Source organism: Spea bombifrons, chromosome 3 (assembly GCF_027358695.1).
Source record: "Spea bombifrons isolate aSpeBom1 chromosome 3, aSpeBom1.2.pri, whole genome shotgun sequence".
Lineage (NCBI taxonomy): Eukaryota > Metazoa > Chordata > Amphibia > Anura > Pelobatidae > Spea > Spea bombifrons.
Genome location: NC_071089.1, coordinates 76,562,413 through 76,583,491, shown reverse-complemented (window position 1 = coordinate 76,583,491; position 21,079 = coordinate 76,562,413). Strand labels below are relative to the sequence as shown.

The 21,079-nt window shown below is 38.6% G+C and overlaps 1 protein-coding gene across 1 annotated transcript in view; it reads right to left on the bottom strand.

The window, feature by feature from the left end:
- Positions 1 to 1,428: 1,428 nt before the first annotated feature.
- Positions 1,429 to 21,079, bottom strand: part of DST (dystonin) — a 219,477-nt gene continuing 199,826 nt past the window's right edge. The window contains 16 exon segments of the mRNA XM_053458898.1: positions 1,429 to 2,524; positions 2,832 to 2,955; positions 4,279 to 4,389; positions 5,511 to 5,704; positions 7,941 to 8,009; positions 9,708 to 9,825; positions 10,940 to 10,957; positions 11,701 to 11,775; positions 11,875 to 12,029; positions 13,325 to 13,487; positions 13,912 to 14,075; positions 14,232 to 14,358; positions 14,480 to 14,668; positions 14,800 to 14,943; positions 17,526 to 17,654; positions 18,236 to 18,430. Of these exon segments, the coding sequence (XP_053314873.1) occupies positions 2,271 to 2,524; positions 2,832 to 2,955; positions 4,279 to 4,389; positions 5,511 to 5,704; positions 7,941 to 8,009; positions 9,708 to 9,825; positions 10,940 to 10,957; positions 11,701 to 11,775; positions 11,875 to 12,029; positions 13,325 to 13,487; positions 13,912 to 14,075; positions 14,232 to 14,358; positions 14,480 to 14,668; positions 14,800 to 14,943; positions 17,526 to 17,654; positions 18,236 to 18,430 (2,229 nt within the window). The 3' untranslated portion in view covers positions 1,429 to 2,270.

Here is a 21,079-nt window from a genome sequence, read left to right as displayed (position 1 = left end):
TGTTCATTTTGGGGGAAAAACTCCACCAATTTCCCACTTTCCCCAATACAGTATTTTATACATGTGCCTAAAATCATTTCAGTGCACTTTATGAGTCTCTGTGCTCTGGGGACCCCAAAGAGTAAAGTGTCCCTCACTGAAACCACTGAGAGGACTGATACATGGCCCATGAAATATTGATATGTAAAATTAATTGTCATCTTGGTCATAGCTGTATTGGGGTCCCACGTAATTTTTTCTTCTCTTATTTGAAAGGAAAGGTTAAGATGGATCAGGTGAACAAACAGTGTTGTACAACTTCTATTTTAATTGTTTTTATGCCTTTTGTGTTAGACGTGACTAATCATTTTCAGTATAGTGATTCAGAGGCCACACTGGCCTTGGCTCAGAGACGAGCGAGAGAAGAACGAGAGAAAAAGAGAACAGAAAAGAGAGGAGAAAGCCATCCTTCTCTGGCTGCATTGGTTCTTAAAGGTCGTTAGTGAATTTGCAAACTTCCAAGCTGAGATTAACCTGTTCACTCCCAGGTAAACGAGTATAACAGACATTGTAAAAGTGAGATGGTAGGAAAGGGTTTCGCTGAGAAAAAGAATAATTTTGGTATTTTAGTATTTTATGTATTTTAGTATACCATTTTAAGTCACTTTATAGAACTTTTTTTTATAGTTATATTACACGAAAATATGATATGACCAACAGAGCTGAGGAGACAGGATGTATTAACCTATAGAATGTAGCGCTCTACTTTTTAGTTCTATGCTTAATGACAAAGTTCCTCAAAACAAGCTATCGCTCACAAACCCTATGAGTCATGTTTTATGAGTACTTCATGAGTACTGTTCTTATACCATATTCATACTCCCATACTTGATAAGCCTTTGCAGGTCAGCCCTAATGTTGACACCTTGGGCTTTTTTCCTCCCACAGCTCCATGGATACAGATTAAAGGAGTAATCCTTGAAACCTTTAACTCAGACTGTTTCCAGCTGTTGTTATGTTATAATGGCCTTCTGAACTCATTCCCCGTCAGATCCACGCACGGATCACAACTCCCATGCCTTTACCTTTTAGTTGTTCGTATCTGTTGTCAACTTTACAAACTCATTAATATTCTGAGTACCAGTTGGCGAGCAGTACACTGCTTTGTAAAAATGCTAAATGCTTCTCCAGGATTAAAAATCTAAACCTGGTGCCAGGTTTCTATCAAGCTTGGCTTTCGATCTGAGTCCCACTGAAAAACACTGGACTTAAGACTCCCAGGCATTTCCAAGATAAAGCTGCTCTATACCTTAAGAAGAGTGAGCAAGCTAGGTTAATACCACTAATGGAAGGCATGCTCAGTGTATCCAGTAATTCACTGATATGCTCTGACACGTGGCTGCTCTAACATGTTCATTATTTAGGGACGGAATAAAAACAATCACCCAATTTATCCACTTGGCAACCAGAGCTGGACAAGTTTTATTTCATACATTTTCGCAAGCAAAACTTGATTTCATACAAAAGAAATTCAACTGGTCGATGACACCATCCACTCAAGCAAAATAAAACTGCGCCTATGAACTTGATGCGATGATCTGGAAAGTGTTACAGAGTTCTAGTAGACGGAATCTCACAGCCAAAATTTTAAATGAAACCACAAAAACTGCATTTCTGGCAAGTGACCAAAGAACCGTCTCTGAGGCCTCTGAACTTAACCCTTCCAGTGCCAGAGGAATGAAAGATGCTCATTCCTCTGGCTTCGAAGCTGTGAAGGTTTTAAGCGGCCAACAATGAAAGCCAATTCTGTACCCAAAGGATTTTAACCTACATACAGGCATTCAGTGTTATGATACTCAAGTGAATGCAGAATCTGTAGTGTTCTTTTAAGCTTGCTTCGTACGATTACCGTTTTGCAGTATTATAAATAATAATGAGGTATTCTTAATCTGTAACTAATGGAGTGTGTTTGGCATATACTGTATTTGCTTCCAGCTTGCAGAGAATCATAAATACATTCAACAACTGTTTTAGTGTATGTTTGCCACATATGAGCGTACATGTTAATTTAATGTAATCTCCCTTGCTTGTTTTTTCAAAGTATAAGACAAACAAATATTGTTGATAAAAATATATGTAAAAAACATGACTAAAACACATTTAAGGCCATCTGCAGGGTTAAAATCAAACGCTCGCATTATTCCACAATAATTTCTACATAATATTTTACATCTTACAAACTTAAATAGGCAATGAACAATGAAAGAACTCTCCTGAACATGTCCCCCTCCCTATCTTTTTGTTGACTGGTTTAATTTGCTCATGGGTGACCGCCGCTGTGGCGTTGGGATTTTGGAAGGTTTGCCAGTGGAAGAACGTGAACTTGCTCGGGGAGAGGGCCTTCCACTGCTGTGGACAGTCTCTGACATCTCTGAACATACAGACTGGATTTCTGAGATATCAAAGTCAGAAGCGTCACTGCCCCGCCGACTGCTCGACCTGCTTCCGGCCTTGCTTCCAGTTCGACCTCCTGTTCTTTTGAGATCTGAATAAAAACGAGGAGAAAAATCGGGGTAAATTTGCAGTAACTCAGCAATATGAATAATTTTAATGCGTACGATATCATTTTGAGATGGTATCTACTCCAGGGCCTACTCAACAGGCATTTATAGCTCCAGAGGTTAAATGCAAGCAGTGTCTGCATTGTGCCTGGATGTATGTGTCGCCTGTGATAAAGCTGCCATCCTCCACCTTTTCCAAAAAGCTACTAGCAAGCTATAAGACCTAGTGAGGTATTGTATGAGGCCGTATGTACATTGTGACTTATGGGTCATACTTAAAATAACTCTTACCAGCAAACTGTGTCCTAACTTTGGTGGCTGCGGTGGTTAATATACTGTTGTCCTCTGTGGAGTGAAATCCTTTCCCTGATAGATATCCTGGAAGCCTTAATTTACTTCCTTGGATAGGAGTTCCCTGAGTAAAAGAAATAAATAATTTAAAAAATTGCAATGTTACTTGACAACAGGTAACGAAGTGTCATTAAGAAATGAAGAAGTATTACACGTCATGCACAGAGAATATTACAACGTACATTTATTAAACGCATCACAAGGCAACCCCAGAACTGGTATGTGAAACCTTGAAATAATACAAACATTGCATTTGCTAATGAAGAGGAGAAAGGAATTCTAACACACTGAATTAATCTATCCATCTACAAACACGGCAATATTTAACCCCTTAATGACAAAGCCCGTACATGTACGGGCTCAAAATGCATTGTTTTCAATGGATTAACCCGCCCACTGTCCTTAAGGGGTTAAAGCTGGTACATAATGATAACAGTAGTAATAATAATAGTCTTGGTTAACACAACTCTTTAGCGAAAGGAAACATGATAATATTCCTTAAGTAAACAGGAGGTATCAAGTGTGTGAAATGGGACAGGACAGTTTGAATGTTTTCTTTACCACGTGCATTTCACTGGACGCAAGCAATCGCAATACTGGACAACAATACAAAAGCACAATGCCTTTCCCGACAATTGGGAACGACGCATGAATGACTATGATTGAGGACACTACTGTGTCTGGAGTCTATAAGCAATGTTATTGAGCAGAAGGCCAGAAGGTAGGACTATCTCACACAACAGAGGTGCCTTGTCAGAAAAATTAAATGTATACATGATTTTATCACTGTCTACCAGCCTTCACCTTCATGTAACTTGTTTCTTTCACATTCATTTGACGTCCTGTAAGCTTAGGACTTTTGCAACTGCTTAAAGTGATCTGACTATATGAGGTCTAGGAATATTTAGAAATATGCTGCAGGACTACATCTCCCATCCTCCTCAGCCAGCTCCATAGCTGAAAGAGCATTATGGGAGATATAGTCCTGCAGCAGCTGGAGGGCCGCAGGTTGGACGCCCCTTGTATACTGCATTTACATGCAATGCTTCAGAAACCTAAAAAAAAAGTATGTTCTATAGACAGGAGAATAACAAATAAAAATACATTCAATCAAAAAGAATAGACATGGCAAGTTAGTTTAAAGGTTTATATTTGGATTTACAAAATTGCAGTACATATTATTAAAGAGGAAAGGAATGTGATTATTATTATAGTATTAAACAGAAAGTGGGAAAATTTCAGACTGCTGTATCGAAGACGAGCATGAATCCAGAAGTGCATTAGTGTGCAAGGTACGACGTGACACGAAATAGTGAATAGTTGTTAGTGAACTTTTACAGTGGTGATCTGGAAAAGTTATAGGAAGTGATGCTCTGTCTTACTGTACCTCTGAAGATGAGAGCTGTGATTCTGGGGACTCTGGACTCTTACAAGGAGTTGATGTTTTGCTGTTTGTCAACCAAGGTTTACCATAATTGCGTGTTAAGTGGATAGGTGTCTGTATGAAACAATGGCAAATCAAAACCACTTATTCAAGTCGTCTAACTTGGTGCAGATATGGAGGGTCTCGTCACTCTTATTTCATGCATTCTTTTAAACATATTGGGAAAAGCCACATATTCTCAGAATTGGCTTAATTTAAGAATAGTAGGGCCAATAATTTAAAAAAAGATATTACACCATTTTAATAGACATACATCAAGATGTGGTATTCTGAAGGCGTCATATATAAAAAGGAATTTTAAAGACAAAGGAGATTGTACATTTTGACCGTGTAACCGGTACACCGTGTTGCAGGAGTGAGCATAACAGAGCTTGGTAATAACTCGGAGTGTCTTTCATTCACTGCTGAAAGGGTATTCTAGCTCCAATCATGGATGTGTGGGTATTGAGGACTAAGCCCAGGAAAACCCACAAGGTTGATTCTAAGATACAAACTTAAGACATTGGACATCACAAATATATTGATAAAATGCTTATTGTACTTGGAGCTTTCAGCTTAATCAAGTCATTTTACTACCCACAGAAGTTAAAGAGTATTTTGTCACAAAGTGAGATATCTTTTAGTCTTAAGAGTTGTGCGTCTTAATCAGAACTATTTCATACCCCCAAAATACCCATAAATGACATATATGCTCATCTTTATAAATGCATTTAGATCCCCACTCTGGATGTGATACCTGGCACTTGTGTCATAAGTATGGGGGCAAGAGCAACATGGTCAGTGGTCTACAAAAGAGTCCTCAATTTGAAAAATGGTCCCCTGGTGGCTCCCCTGTATTTGTCAGTGTATTTTTAATGATGTGATGGGTTTGAGCCTTACATTTTAGAGATAATGCATTATAAGACTTACCTACATCTAACATCAAAATGGACCTATTCCAAAGCTTTGGTGACTCTCATGGAGGGCAGTATAGGGGTGGCAATAACTAACAGTTCATATTCATAGATGAGCTGAACACTTTCTGACATTGCTATGCATTATAAACAGCAGTTCCAAGTGAGTTTCTGTTTCAACAGAGTCTACATCAATGAGATTGAAGTATTTTTCCCACACTACTAATTCAGTGTGCACACTCTATCATGTCAGGAGGTCAAAATGTTTACAATAACAATTACCTTGGGTGTAGTGATACCAGTAGCCTGTGATGAATTGGCCTGGATGATTGGACTTGAACTAGATCTGTTGGGTGATGCCCCTCGTGAAGATGGTCGAGATCTGCGACCCTTTGGCCGGAACGGAGTCATACTCTGACTAACTCCTTCAGGCAACATAAACTTCTCACGTAGCTCCATATTTGTCCTTCCTTTAGCTGCAATACGAACAAATATCTTAACACAATGCTCCGCTCAGAAAATAATTTACTGCTCATACCCGAGAAATCCCCAGCATTGGTTCCCAGGAGAGCCACCCTTTCAGCGCCTTATGGGAGGTAGCATTGTACATGGCCAGGTTACGGATAGCCCCTAACAGAGAATAAATGGGGTGGGGAGAAAGCAGGACTAGGAGATCAAAGGCTTTGAGGGCCAAACCCTGAGATTTCGCAGGTATGGAGCCGGTATAGTTGTATGTATAGAAAATATGAAAAATATGGGGCAAAACAAACAGAGACCCGGGTAGGATTGCAAACCTGTTCGATACAAGTCTGCTAATATCTTTTAGAATTATTTGTAATAACCCTTCTTTAGTAAAATAAATTTACTGTGTTAAAAAAAGTTTAAGAAACGCAACAGGAATAAAACAGGAATTATATTTAATGAATGCAAATTCCCCGGGAATGCAAACAGATTTGCTTATCTCTGTTTGGCTGCTACTTCAGAATACAGAAGCAAATTATAAAACAATGTACATCTGTAAGTGTATACATCAGAAAAGAACAAAAAAAATGGTAAAAGCCACAGCCATATATTGCAGCACATTCAAATGCCAAATATTTGGATGTAAGATTGTGATTATTCATTTTTCTATGAAAATTGTTACATAGTTACGGCTCATTATAATAATGAGCAGATATGCATCGTTGCAATCTTGGCTAATTATAATAAGTAGAAAATTGCCCTTTTGTACATTATTATAAATGATTACTTTAACAAAATAAGGTCTTCAATGCAGGTGCAAAGAAAAAAACTATTTCACAGTAGAGTTGTATGTTCACATTTAAAAAAAAAAAATCTCCCTGATTGATTGATGATCTAGTATGGTTTAAAAGTTAAATCAAGATGGCCATCCACGTGCATTGATCGTCCAGCCATGAAATGTATTGCAGGATCGAGAGCTAAAATGTTCTTAAACAATATGTTTGAAACTGATGGGACATATCAAATATTACAACAGCCCATACAGACAGCTTTTGTTATACACTGACTATTACACTTTAAGGTCATTTGGTTCTACGTCAAACAATGGAAAATTGAAGATAAAATAAACTCTGTACTCAGCTATTTAAGTAATGTGAATATCTGGCTCCAATCTATCACCAGTTGCAATAAAAAGAAACTGTGTCATCTGTCCAAAAAACTACCCCTGTGTGAGTTTTAAAACATCAACGTACAATGTACATTTTACTGTATATCCTGCAGCACCACGATTACTGACCGAGACAAACGCCCTCCACGAAACGCTTAACTTTTAAAGGGACACTATTAGGCAAAAATAGATAGGAATCATATTCTATATAGATCCAGGATATCAATGTTAGAAAAAAATAAATAAACCGTTTTGGATAGATCGCTGGATGGTTTTAAACTTATTGGGGGTTGTGTAAAAAGGTGCGGCAATCACAAAAAAAAAGGTACAGGCGTCTATCTTGGACATCTGATAGAGATCTTCCACTGAGTAAATTTATAGGAAAGAAACAAAAACAGTTCACCCGATTAAGAGGAAAATAACATTTAATTTTAGAATTCGTACGTTGTCGTACAAAGTTGTACGTTGCATCAATAATATAGTCATCCACAAACCATTCAAGATCTAAATGCCCAATCCTATTTTGCATGATAGTGCCCCTTTAAATGAAACCTGTGCATCATAAAAGGACTATTTACAATACATCTGACCTTCTTCAAACAGGTCCTCCTGCCTACATATCAAACCTCCTAATTGCATAAATAATTAAACCTTAAACACATTGTTGATCAATTATTAAGATTTGCCAGGTAAGACAAAAAATGTGTTAGAGCATCACTGGATCCAAAACCAACCACTACATTGTTAAGGCGTAACTTTAACAACCAAGATATTTAAGCACTCATTTTAACTCACAAAACACGTGGACGTATTTTGTGAGAATCAGCATGCAATATATGAAAATTTAGTTTACTAGATGTGAACATGAATAATGGTGTCCAAAACATCACCTCACTGCACATGCCAACCACAGCTAATACAGAAAATCACAATCGGTGCCCCCTGAAAATGCCAAAAAAGCATGCATGCGCTACACACAAAACCCCCAAAACAACACACATTAATACGGCAGAGCTGGTGAAAGAGAAAACCGTAAAGAGGTCAACAGAAAAAAAATGAAAGAAAGGGAGAAATTTGCCAACCTATAAGAGGCTGAGTAGTAATTGAAGAGTTTGATTCCGAACGTAACATTTTACTTCCATGATGATGAACTAGGAAGAAATGACAGAATACCAGTCGTGAAAAGAAGGCAGGGGATTGGGAAAGAAAGGAGAAGTACAGCACAGCCAGGAAAATAAATAAATATAGAAAATATACAAAAAGGCATAGATACTATATATTAGGAGATGGGATAAACAAAAACATTGAGGTATAGATTTTATTTTAGATATTTTGGGGTAAACAAAAGCACCAAGAGTGCGAGTTTTCCCATTTAACAAGCAACTCCCTGTTGGTACAAACCACTGTATAGATTTTAGCCTCTAGAACTTGTGGAAAAGCTTTTTTTTTCTCAGACCTTGATGAGCTCCATATAAACAAGGTGACAATTTCTGTAGCGAACCAGCACTATACTTACACCTGGAAAGACATTTCCCTCCTTGCATGTAATTGTTGAGAATCTCTATAGAGCTTTGAAGGATGTGTTTGTTATCTTGAAATTCAGCAGTGCAGAAGACGTACAGAGTTTGGGGCAGAGCAATTATTTCCAGTACAGGGGACATTGAGTACACAGAGTGCATCACACACAGGCACGGGAAACCATTGCTCGTCTCCTCTTCTGTACAGCTACTTCACTGCTCAGCGCCCTGCATGTTATTCCGCACACCACACACTCAGTCTAACATCATACCCTAACACACCGTACACTGTACAGCAACAAACACTCTTTACACATGAACTCTGACACGCCCACACACACACATTCAAACACCGTACACTGACACTTCACACACTCATTCTAACACCGTGACCTCCACACACACACCTACCCATTATAAACCTATATACTGTCAGCTCTCCACACACACTCATTATAACCCTGTACACTGTCACACACTCAGTCTAACACCATACACTGTACACGAACAAACACTCTGTACACAGGAACTCCACATAGTCTAACACTGTACACTGACACCCCCACACACAAACCTACTCAAAATAAACCTATATACTACCACTCATTATAACCCTGTCCACTGTCACACACTCAGTCTAACACCATAAGCTAACACACCATACACTATACATTTGTTTGTGTGTTCTGTTTAGCACAGGACACATCACATACATCTACACATACCTACCATGCGTGCAGCCCTCTTTGCAGCAGCACTTTTGCTGGTGGGTCACGCAAGACTGCATTACGTGACCCTGGGGAGCCCTGTTTCTGCAAGCAATTTGAATACTTAAAGGGGCGCTAGCGCATCTGCCTCAGTATTCACCTGAAGGCTGTGGCGGCCCCCCTCATTCAGGCTCCCCAGGAGATAACCTCTACTAAAATGGAACCTGTATTCTGAAAAAGCTTTTGTGACTGTGCTGAAAAGACACAAATTGAAGGGAACAAGCCGAACCAAAAATATACTTTACAAGAACTTGCTCCAAATTAACTAGTGATCTACAAAACACGCAGCACTTGCTAAAATTAGGGCAATTCTGCATGAAAAATGAAACTGCACTGTAAAAAAAAAAAAAAGTTTCCTAAAAAATATGTTTTGTACTTTGGGGTAGTACAAGGTAGTGGCTGTCTGTGTATTGTGAATTGTAAACGGTGGTTACATACAAAGAGCCATTCCAGTGCACACTGGTAAAAATGGAGTATTCCAGTGGTTGCCATTGCACCACATTTCAAATTGCTCTTTATATAAAACCTTTATGACACAGGTTTTCCGCACCTCCACTCAGCTTACCTCTACACGGGTCATTTTTCACCAAAAATTCATCAAGCGCCATCCAGCCGCCGCCAACCCGAACCATCACAGTGCTTCTCAAAATGCGTACGAGACGAAGTTGTTGGGAATCACCAAACTTTAAGAAGAGATAAAACCATTTTTTTTAAAGAAAAAGTCCTTTGTACCGAAGGAATGGAGCTAGGCATGCAGGTTTAATCCGCTTAGTGCGAAGTGATCCATGATTTTATTAGTTTCCCAAAAATGATTTGCGGCAGATTTGTGTAAACAGGTCTAAAACAATCATGCAAGACCTTTTACAGCAAATTGATGAATTACGTGGGTAATGCTTGTAGTGATTACGTGAAAAGATGCAATTTTAAGATGGAATGCAGGGAGGGGTACATTTTTTAAAAAAAAATTTAATTTCTTTATAAATGAATGAAACTTTTTTTTCTCAGCAAAGAATCAATTACCCTTTTGGAGCCATGATGAACAATTCATCACAAATCCCACAAATATGATATAACGAATCACTAATGATTAAACTTTAAGTATTTTACTTTGAGATCCCTATTTGCCCTATGGATCAGTGATCGCCAAATGCAGCTCGATATAACCTAGGTTTTCAGGGTGATTTAACAAAAAAAAAAATGCTTAGTAAGTTAAAGGGTTAATTTCATGTTAAAATACCAACAGGGGGACTAGTGTGCACATATTTATGAGTATTATGGTGCTATAATACTTGGTGCTACAAAAATATGGAAAAATATATACAATTAAGCCCAGGCAGCTATAGAGGCCATCGCCAGGATGATGCGGGGTCCAGGGCAAATGTGAATCGGGGGGTCCCACCATTAGGAGATAACGCTGGAAACAAGCGTTGACGAGGCTATCTGTCTGCCAGCTGCCCGTTTCTCTGATGTATATCTTCCCATGAAACCACAGCGAAATGACTCAATTTCAGTGTTTTCTACCTGTGTTCTTAATGTAGGATGCTGGGCCCCAATATACATTTGCCCCGGTTTGCCAATAGACTGCCTTGGCAGCCATAAATAAATTTGGACTTTTGGATTATCTTCAGATAAGTTACTGAAATGAAAGAAAGCGATTCCGCCACAAGCCCGTCACCAGCACAGTTACTAATCACCCAAAGCAAAAAAGGGTTGGTGCGTTATGGTAGGATGGTTGTGATTATGGCAAGATTGTAGAACCAGAAACACACACATATCATACACTTTACTGCTTTATACCTGATTTCCCAGGAAGAACTGACAAAAATGGAGAAAAAATACAGTTAGTGTAATTCTCAGTTTTCACAAAACCTTAACACATCTAACAAAAGTGAGCTGTGTCTAATGGGACATTACGTTGCAATGAACTGATCTTTGGGGGGAAATGCACTATATCCCTTTTCTCTATAGCTGCAGGGAATAAATCGTCTAGCAGGGGAGTTATCGTTTCATCTCATGGACTTCTCTTTATGTAACAGGGCACCAGCCCAAGTGGGCTTGAGCTTTAAGAATATCTTGGATGGCCCTCTATAAAACATTTCTTCTAGGTCATCTCACCAGCCCGGATTTATTTATAAAAACCTACTGTCAACTCCCACTTTAGTAAATAGTCTAACTTATATCACGTTCTAGACTGAAATACAGGGTTCTAATCTTATTGCTGATAGAACCTCCGGTGGCTTTTCCCATTTAACACAATTCCTCAGAGTGAAGGAACAGGGCTCGGAATACGCAATTCTGACATGTCGCACATATGGCTATGCGGACAAACTTGGCTCAGTTTTTTCTTTAGATTTTAGAGAATCTACATTATTTTGGGTGTTTTGAAATGCCACCTACTTCTAAAAATATAAAATATTGAAATGTCATACATAATTATTCCAGAATACGCTTGCAGGTCTTTTTTATTATATGTTTATATGCACACACATTTATTTTTACACGTGTGTAGCTTAATCCCTTCCCCACAGCTTTTTATACAAGTACATATGATGACTTACCCTGTACTTATTTTCTCCAATCTGTTCCACTTGGAATCTCTTGGCGCACTTACACTTAGCTACTTGTCGTGTCACCTGTTATAACGATTATTTTTTTTAGATTAAATATATAAGTACTCAGAAATTACAACAATTAGGCCAAAACATTTATATAATAAAATGAAAGAAGAATACCTCATCTTCAATTTTGTCAGCATCAGTGATCGGCTTGTATGCATCTTTGTTTGGATGAAGAGCTGCCACAAACTCATAATAGTCAATATATCCATCGCCATCACGGTCAAAGATATCTGCTACAGCACTCATCTCTAAGCGGCTGGTTGGGAACTCTAAACAAGGGGATGGAATAGAAACGCGGGTTAATGGACAAAGCAGCAGAATTTCAGGACTCAGAAATACACTATATGATCAAAAGTATGTGGACACTTGACCATCACACTTATACAAGCTTGTTAGACATCCTTTTCCAAATCCATGGACATTAATATGAAGATGTTCCCCCTTTGCAGCTATGACAGCTTCCATTCTTCTGGGAAGGCTTTCTACAAAATTTTGGAGTGTCTCTCTGGGAATCCAGTAGACAATTTGTGAGGTCAATCACTGACGTTTGACAAAAAGGGTTAGCTCACAATTTATTTGTATGCTGTAGCATTAACATTACACTGGAACTAAGGAGTCTAGCCCAAACCCTGAAAAACAACCCAGACCATTATTCCTCCTTCACTAAACTTTACAGTAGGCACTATGCATTCGTCCATTAGACTTCCAAATAGTGAAGCGTGATTCATGACTCCGGAGAACACATTTTTGCTGCTCCGTCTTGTGTGTAGCCATGGAAACCCATTTCATGAGGCTCCCGACAGAGGCAGTTGTAAGCGGTGCTACAGAGGACAGGTGATTTTTACGTGCTACATGGTGTCCACATACTTTTGGTCATATAGTAGTAGCATAATTGCATACTTAGGCCATGCCACAGTCTGATATATTCAGAACACCACAGCACAGCATAAACTCTAGTGAATCCTAACATTTATAAGGAAATGTGCCAACACAACAGCCTCTGTCTAAACATTTCAACATTGTAGACATTGTTTGAAAGGCGTTGCACATAGATTATTTTTCCCTTTCTAAAGTGATGTTACCACTCTTAATGTTTGTCAAGATTGGCACTCCGATATCTGGAATGATGACACACATCTGATTTTCATCTTGGGCCTTATGCGGAGTGTATTGAATGTCTCTGGCAGCTGGAAGACGTGACTAGTAACTGCTATTGAATTACATTTATTTTAATAGCGCCAGCAGATTCCATAGTGCGGTTACAAAAGGGGACAGTGAAAATATTTCACAACGACAATTTAAAATGAAAATTACATTAACACATGTTAAAACATACTGGTACAGAAGGAGAAGAGGTCCCTGCTATGTGTGTGTGCTGATAACTAATTAGTGGGAGACAGAGGAAGGACACATTATTGTACACTATTCAATCAAATAAATCCAGTCTCTACAATTTACAAAATTACACATAGAAAATAAAAATGATGAAACTATAAGGGCGGTTAAAGTTAGTTTTAGTGGGTCTGATCATAGTAGTACCACAAATTATATTAACTCAACTTACTTGAGGACAGGATTCCTTCGATGAACTCTTGTCTTGTTATCTTCCCATCTTGGTCTTTATCTATCCTCCTGAAGAAGTCCATCACGCGGGATTTTTTATGGTTCATCCATCTCATATATTTCTTTCTCCAAACATCAAAATCGAAGTTGGCGAATTCCTTTAGCTTTCAAAAAATATTTTAAAAATGAGTTCACATCACAAACTTATTAATGAAATAATCCCCAATATGCATGTAAATGATTCTAAAAGTGGTTTAATATGGTTCAAACATGGCCAGGATTTTCGTTATACTCCAGTCATGGACAAGTAGAAAGAAGTCTACTTTAGTGATATCACATAAGCAAATACTGTGGGGCTGTGTCTGGGTGCTTGGATACTGAATGTTTACTACTGCATTAGTCTCTGAATCCCAAACATTCCCCTCCAATGTAGTAGTTGACTAGTGTTTGAGTACATTTAGACTCTATCCCTCCAATGAACACCTAAGTCTAGCATGAAGACCTTTGTGGTGTACGTTGGATGTAAAATGATTCTGATGGAAGGGGAATGGGAGAAATCAGGTATGCTGAGCTCTTATTTAGTGATACCTCTTCCAGCCTATCCAAAGCGTCATTGAGGTTCCTCCTTCGCTCTAGTGCCAAAAGCCACACTTGTTGCCATTTGCTCACTAGTAAATTAACCCTTGGGTTCTTGGTTTCAAGGTGTGTTTGCGCTCCTGATGGATACAAGTTGGGTGTTGGTGATCGTTTTCCTATTAAGATGCAAGAAAATACCATTAAGTAAAACAAAAGAAACCAACTCATTCAGTAGAAAGCATTATTCATTTTAAGGTCCTATCAATTCTGCTTATCTAGTATAATGTGTGAAGATAATGCCTACAAAGAATAACCTAGCTTTTTATACTTACGGCCTGTTCTTCCCTTATCCAAGATAGGGATTTGAGACTGAGACGTAGTCTCCACTGCTTTCCTTTTGTATGTCTTTGTGACTTTATCTACATCTGGCTGCTTCCTAGTCATTTCTTCCATAAAAGTCTACAAAAATAAATACAATAAAGTTATTTGTGGCACAAAATCCATCATCAAAACACAACAAAGAAGAAGCACTTGATCCCTCTTCAATACGTTGGGATCTGTTTAACAATATCTATTTTACCTGATGTTCCGCAATCAAAGCTTTAACCTCATCAACCTCCTCAGGGATTTCTTCTTTGTCTTTATCATTGAGTGTTGTTTCAGCCCACTGTAACCATGACAGCAAAGATTCAAGCAGCTCCTTCTTGGTAATTAAATCTTCCAAAGCTACTGCCAGCCTCTGTTGATGTTGCTTTGCCCACGTTAGAACCTGGCAATTTTCAACCCAAACAGAAAACAATCACTGCCATGTTATACTTAGGAAATGTCATCAAATACCTGTCTCCTCAAAACAGTATCCTTAAAACATTACAAAATGGATGGGAAAAAATGATACCAAACCTCTTCAAATCGGGCCTTGATGATAGTAATCCAGTGCTTGATTGTAGTGATGGAGTCTGGGTGACATATTGCTAGTATTGTCTCTCCCATGCTTGCTCCTTTATTCAACTCTGCCCTCTTCTCTTCCACTTTCCTCATAAATTCCTAAACAAACACATTGGATGTTAGGTGCACACAAACAGTGGGGTGTTTAGCTTAGGTGTTGCCCCAGGCCTGATCCTGGCACTCAGCGCCATTTAGTTTATCTATAAAAGCTGACTTTGATAGTCTAAATGGGACAGATAGGGAGATCCGAGATACATCATTCCACAAGATGTCAAACATACCCATAAGATTACCATCTGTCAAAAAAGCCGTGGTATATTTAGATAAGCAATTTTCATGGAAAACAAGGCCATTTCTAGTTGTGTTACATAATTGAAAAAGGGTCATAATGATCAATTAGTCTTTTTCAACTTAAACTTGGATTAGCGAACACAACGTGCCATTGGAACACAGGAGTGATGGTTGCTGATAAAGATTTCATTAAACATCAGCCATTTCCAGCTACAATAGTGATTTACAATATTATCAACCTCTACATCCTGATCCATTTAATGTTATTTTAATTTTGGACAAAATTTGCTTTTCTTTCAAAAAGAAGTTAAGGATAATAACATAGATAAGGTATAGGCACAGCAGTTTAAGGTTGTCGTAAATTAGTTTTGTTTTTTAAACTATCACTCTCACTCTTTTTACCCCTCCTAATTATTTTCACACTGGCTAAACTAAAGTACCCGTTATGGTTACAGTATACACATTTCATGTACTTTTAAAATATATATATAACATCATGGAAATGAGACAGTCCCAACCGATACAGTTGAACAATTATGTGTGAGCCGGCTCATGTCTCAGGCATTTATATTCCTGCACCTCAATAAATAATGCAGCACAAGTACTTGGCTTGTGATCTCATGCTCCTTGTATGCTTCAAAGAAAATCTAAAACATTCGTAAATATCCCAAGGTTGCCAAAGCCACCACAGGTTCACTCGGTAAAGCTGAGATCTCCTGGCAGAACCAATCCAGGTCCACCAAAAAGAAATGGCAAGAATCGCCTCTTAGCCCATCTTAACCTGTGAACACCGTTACACGTTCATTTAGTGCACTGAGCTGTGAAACGTAGGGTTTGGAGATCATAAAAAAACAGCTGTAATCATAATAAATGTTGTGTATTTGATTTATAACCTCCTTAAGTCCGGGTAAATCGGATTTTTTCAAAAGTAGAAGCTTTTCTTCGGAAAGAGTGCTAACATAATAACGTCAATAATACAGTCGGTGTTACGACGCATAACCGAAATACTGTCCTCTTTTAATATCGTATGCCGAGCAATAAAAAGACTGTACAGCTACCGCATAGAGATATTTAAATGGTACATGACAAATCCTCTTTGCATCATTGTGGAAACATAAGAAAAAAATTAACACACTGCCAATTGGTACCAGGCATGGGCGGTCAGGGCGAGATATTGGCTGGAGCCTTAGACTCCTTTTGGCCAGGAACACAACCTCTGTCTCCGGATAGATTATTTCCCAGCTAGTCACTTGAACTCAAACTACTAATTCTTGTCAAACCCCAGATACTTTCGTAGTATTTTATCTAGAATTGGAAGAATCCACACATGTATCCTAGCATCCCACAAAGAACACTGTGTGACGCCAACTCAACACAAGCTCTGCATCCTATCAGCAATGTTTTTTGTTTTTTTTTCCCAGCAATGGCTTTCTATGTTTTTTTTTTTTTTTGCTTGGTTTTGTATTTAAATGAGTGTACTTTTGGGACATTAAGAGAAATGTATTACACAACTTTCTGTTATCAGCAAAGGGTTCAGTTATATAGTGCAGGGTGAAGGCACACTTGGAAAGTACAGCACTTTACTAAGATGTCAAAAAAATATATAATAAAAATAACCGTCACCTGTCTGCCAGATTTTTTAAAAACTCTTAAAATCTCTCAAAGTAACACTTCTATTTTCTTTCCAACAAGTTTTTTTGGTTCCAAACTAAACATCAGGCATATCGTCATCTGAAACGACTTTGCCTAATAAAGTCCTCTTTTACTTGCTTGTTATGTTTTCATGTGCAGTGTTATGTTTTACGTGTTAGCCTCCCACCAGTGTATCCAACATAAGATACTTTCTTTGAAAGAAAGTGATTATATTAATGTGGCCTAGGGGGCTTTTTCTCAGCCTGTATGACCACGACAGCTCTTCCATGAATAAATAGGAGATCTCGGGTACTAACGCTAAACCCCTGTAAGGAGGGTCAAGTTGGCCATGCACAACACAAACTCAATATAGAGTCAATATAGAAACATTAGAGAACTTCATGGGACATAAGGACCATCTGCCCATTTTTTCCTGATGTAAAGACTCAGACCTTAATCAGTCGTTGGTCTCCGGTTCAGTATAGAAATATGTCTATCCCATTTATGTTTACATTGTCTATATATATATATGTGTGTGTGTGTGTATTAGAAAGCCAAGTTATATAGTGTATATGACTTCTTAACTTCCCATTCTGAGGATCTGCATGATTGCCCTGCAGTTATTCTGCAGGTTCTTGTCGGCAGACTTTGTAAGGGTGAATGAGGAGAAGGACGATGGTGCCTTTTTGGAGATATTGACAAACCTAAATTTGCGGTTACGCGTGTAGGTAGACAATAAAATGCTTTTCTCTGATCACCTTATGCTGCTCTATGAGTGATCTCAGAGACTCTTCATCTTCAGGAAGAAGTCCGTGGAATCTCAGGGCTTGTTCCGCCTCTGCCAGCCACTCCAGAAGAACATGCACAGCCGAGTGGAATGCTTCTGCCTGCCAAAATAAAATACAAAACACCTTGTCAGCACGGCTATAAAATAATAACACAAAGCAGATTTAGAAAACAATCTTCATTCTAAAAAATGCCAAACAATGTTGCATTGTACATATATTTTATAACGCTAACAGATGGTTCATATTTCAATATAACACAAGCAATTCTACAAGTATTTTGATGACACAATGCACCTAGTTTACAAGTCCAGCACATTGTAAGGAGGCATTATTTTAATTAAGACCATTTATACATGCTACATTGCAAACATGGCACTTGTGTACTGACTATTTTTAGCAAAATGATAAATATTCTCCTCATCAGTAAGATTTATGCTGATGATGTAATGTACCAGTATAAAGCTGCCTTTCGTACAAACCAGCCTGTAAATGCTACATGTCACATTATAATGTTATTGAATGAGATTGCTTTTCTTTTCTTTTTTTAATGAATTGTTTTCATGGATTCTTCATCCTTAGTTTTCAAGCTTTCCTTTAACAACGAAGCAGAGTTTAACGATTAAAATGAGTGTCTCTGGAGTCGTTTCTAACTGACCCTGTCATCAAATGTTTAGACCCACCTGATGCAAAGCTTCTTCCAGACGGATCTGCTTGGCAACAGACAAGGCACAGACCGTCTCCCAACGAGTGCTTAATTCTTGCATTTGGGCTTTCACCCAAGACGGGTCGTCCCGGCTCCCCTCCACCAGTTCTCTTGCAGAGCGTTTCAGCGCCTGGATGCTGCCGCTCCTCTTACCCAACTCCTTCTGGAAGACCTGAGGAGACACACATTTAACACAATAAGATTCATGAGTAGTGAAAGTCAGTTGTACGCTTGTGGTTTTATTCTGTAGTGCCACAATTTCATTACATTTTTTTTTTACAGGAAATCTATAGTATCAGTCCCAATTCAAACAAAAACAAACAAAAAGTGATGGAATGTAGCATTTTACAAGGTGTTTGATTATGTTACATTTTAGCCAATCTCAGTGTTATTTTAACACTTTTACGCACACCCCATGAAAGGCCGGCTCTCTTGTGTGAAGTGAAAGGATTCTTTAAGACGTGCAGCGCAGCCCTGAGTGTTTATGGAAAGTTAGATACCAGTGGCTGACGGGGATGGCAGCTGGTTTATTTTCTATTTATGGTAAGTTCTATTATTCTAATTATAATTTTCTATTTATACAAGTTCAATCTTTTATCAGAAATGTTTTTAATATGACGTAGATCCTTTTTCCATTTCAACGTGAGTCGAATGCATATTTCTGGACACGCTGAGCTGAAAGATTCTTATCTGTGCTCTGATTTTTAACTCAATAAACCAAAGAAAAGTCTGCAAATCCATGAAATGCAGCAATGCTTAGCAACTGCTACTTTTTTTTTTACTGGGTATATGCATACAGGTACTTTTCTGTTTTACAGCCTTTTCGTTGTAAAGGGCTTGAAAAAAATAATATGGCAGTTCTTATATTAATAACATCAGTGCAGCATTTAGTTTACCTTTTCTAAAAATACACTAAACGCGTGACTTCAAAGCGCTGGTCCACAAAAGATTAATTGCACATTCTTATATATTAAGTAGATAAATCTTAGCAGATATGTTATTTTATGATTTCCTCTGAATGGTTTATCACATAGAATCACAGAAACTTTCAGATAGGCTGTTGAGTTTCTATGACAACAACTTATAACTTTTTTTGTCACGTGAAAATCATCTGATATTTAATAATAATAAAATTAATGATAATAATAAATTAACTATATTTCTGGGAATGGTGTCAACATTCAACAGTACTGAGAATTATATTTATATACCGTATTTGCTCGATTATAAGACGACCCTGATTATAAGACGACCCCCCAAAATCTGAATATTAACTTAGGAAAAAAAGAAAAAGCCTGAATATAAGACGACCCTAAAGGAAAAAAGTTTTACCAGTAAATGTTAATTCATGTAAACTATTTTTTTTAATAAAAGCTATGATTGAGAAAAATATTTTTTTTTTGTTTTTATTTCTTTTATATTTTCTATTGTATTTTCCAACCTGTCCCCCAGTTACGCACATCTGCCCCCAGGCTTGCCACACCAATATGGCACTGTGGCCCATGATATGCCTTTTAACCCTCTATATGCCACTGTGCCCCATGGTATGCCTTTTGACCCCCTATGTGCCACTCTGCCTCCAGAAATGCCTTATACCCCTATATCCCATTCTGGCATTTAGGGGGTTAAAATGCATATTATGGGGCAGAGTGGCATATAGGGAGGTATAAGGCATTCCAGGAGGCAGAGTGGCATTAAGGGAGTTAAAAGGCATTATATAGAGCACTCTGCCTCCAGAAATGCCTTATACCCCTATATGCCACTCTGGCATTTAGGGGGTTAAAAGGCATATTATGGGGCAGAGTGGCATATAGGGAGGTATAAGGCATTTCAGGAGGCAGAGTGCACTATTAAATGCCCCCTTAACGCCACTCTGCCTCCTGAAATGCCTTATACCTCCCTATATGCCACTCTGCCCCATAATATGCCTTTTAACCCCCTAAGTGCCAGAGTGGCATATAGGGGTGTAAGGCATTCCAGAAATGCCCTACACACACACACACACACACACACACACACACACACACACACACACTTACTTACTTACCGGTGCTTCCAATTTCCTGCTGTATTGCCGGGGCAGCGGGTTGACGTCTCATTCCGCGGCAGCCGGAAGGAGGTGGAGTTGGCAGCGGGGGTTTGTATGCGTCCGTCGCAAATACCTTCCCCGGCTGTCAGTGATCAGGAACTCTGGAACTCTGATCTCTGGCAGTCGGGGAAGGTATTTGCGACGGACGCATACAAACCCCCGCTGCCAACTTCACCTCCGGAAGCACCGGTAAGTGTGTTTGGGGGGGGGGGGGCGACGACAGGAGGATCCAGGTCCCCTGCAGCGGTGCGGGGGATATGGATCTTAGTCTCCTAATCAGACCTCTATTTGAGGTCTGATTAGAAGACGACCCCGATTATAAGACGAGGGGTATTTTCAGAGCATTTGCTCTGACAAAAAACCTCGTCTTATAATCGAGCAAATACGGTAATATATGTTTCATTTAGTTACAAAAGTGAAAAGTTTCAGCACAGTAGAACAGAACGTTTACAGTGACTGACACCTTTTCTTAAGCGGATATATATATGAAGTATTGCGCTCCTAATTGGCGATATATATATACGCCAATTAGGAGCGCAATACTTCATACTCTTGAATTGAACATCTAGGGCTCATCATAAAACACAATGAGTAGTCCACATTACGAGCTAATACTGTCCACCATGAAATCTCGGATACTAATAATGCACACCATTATCAGATGTGCTGCAATCTGTCTATATATACTTGATGAGATATGTATGTCTGCCATGACATAGGATATATAACTGT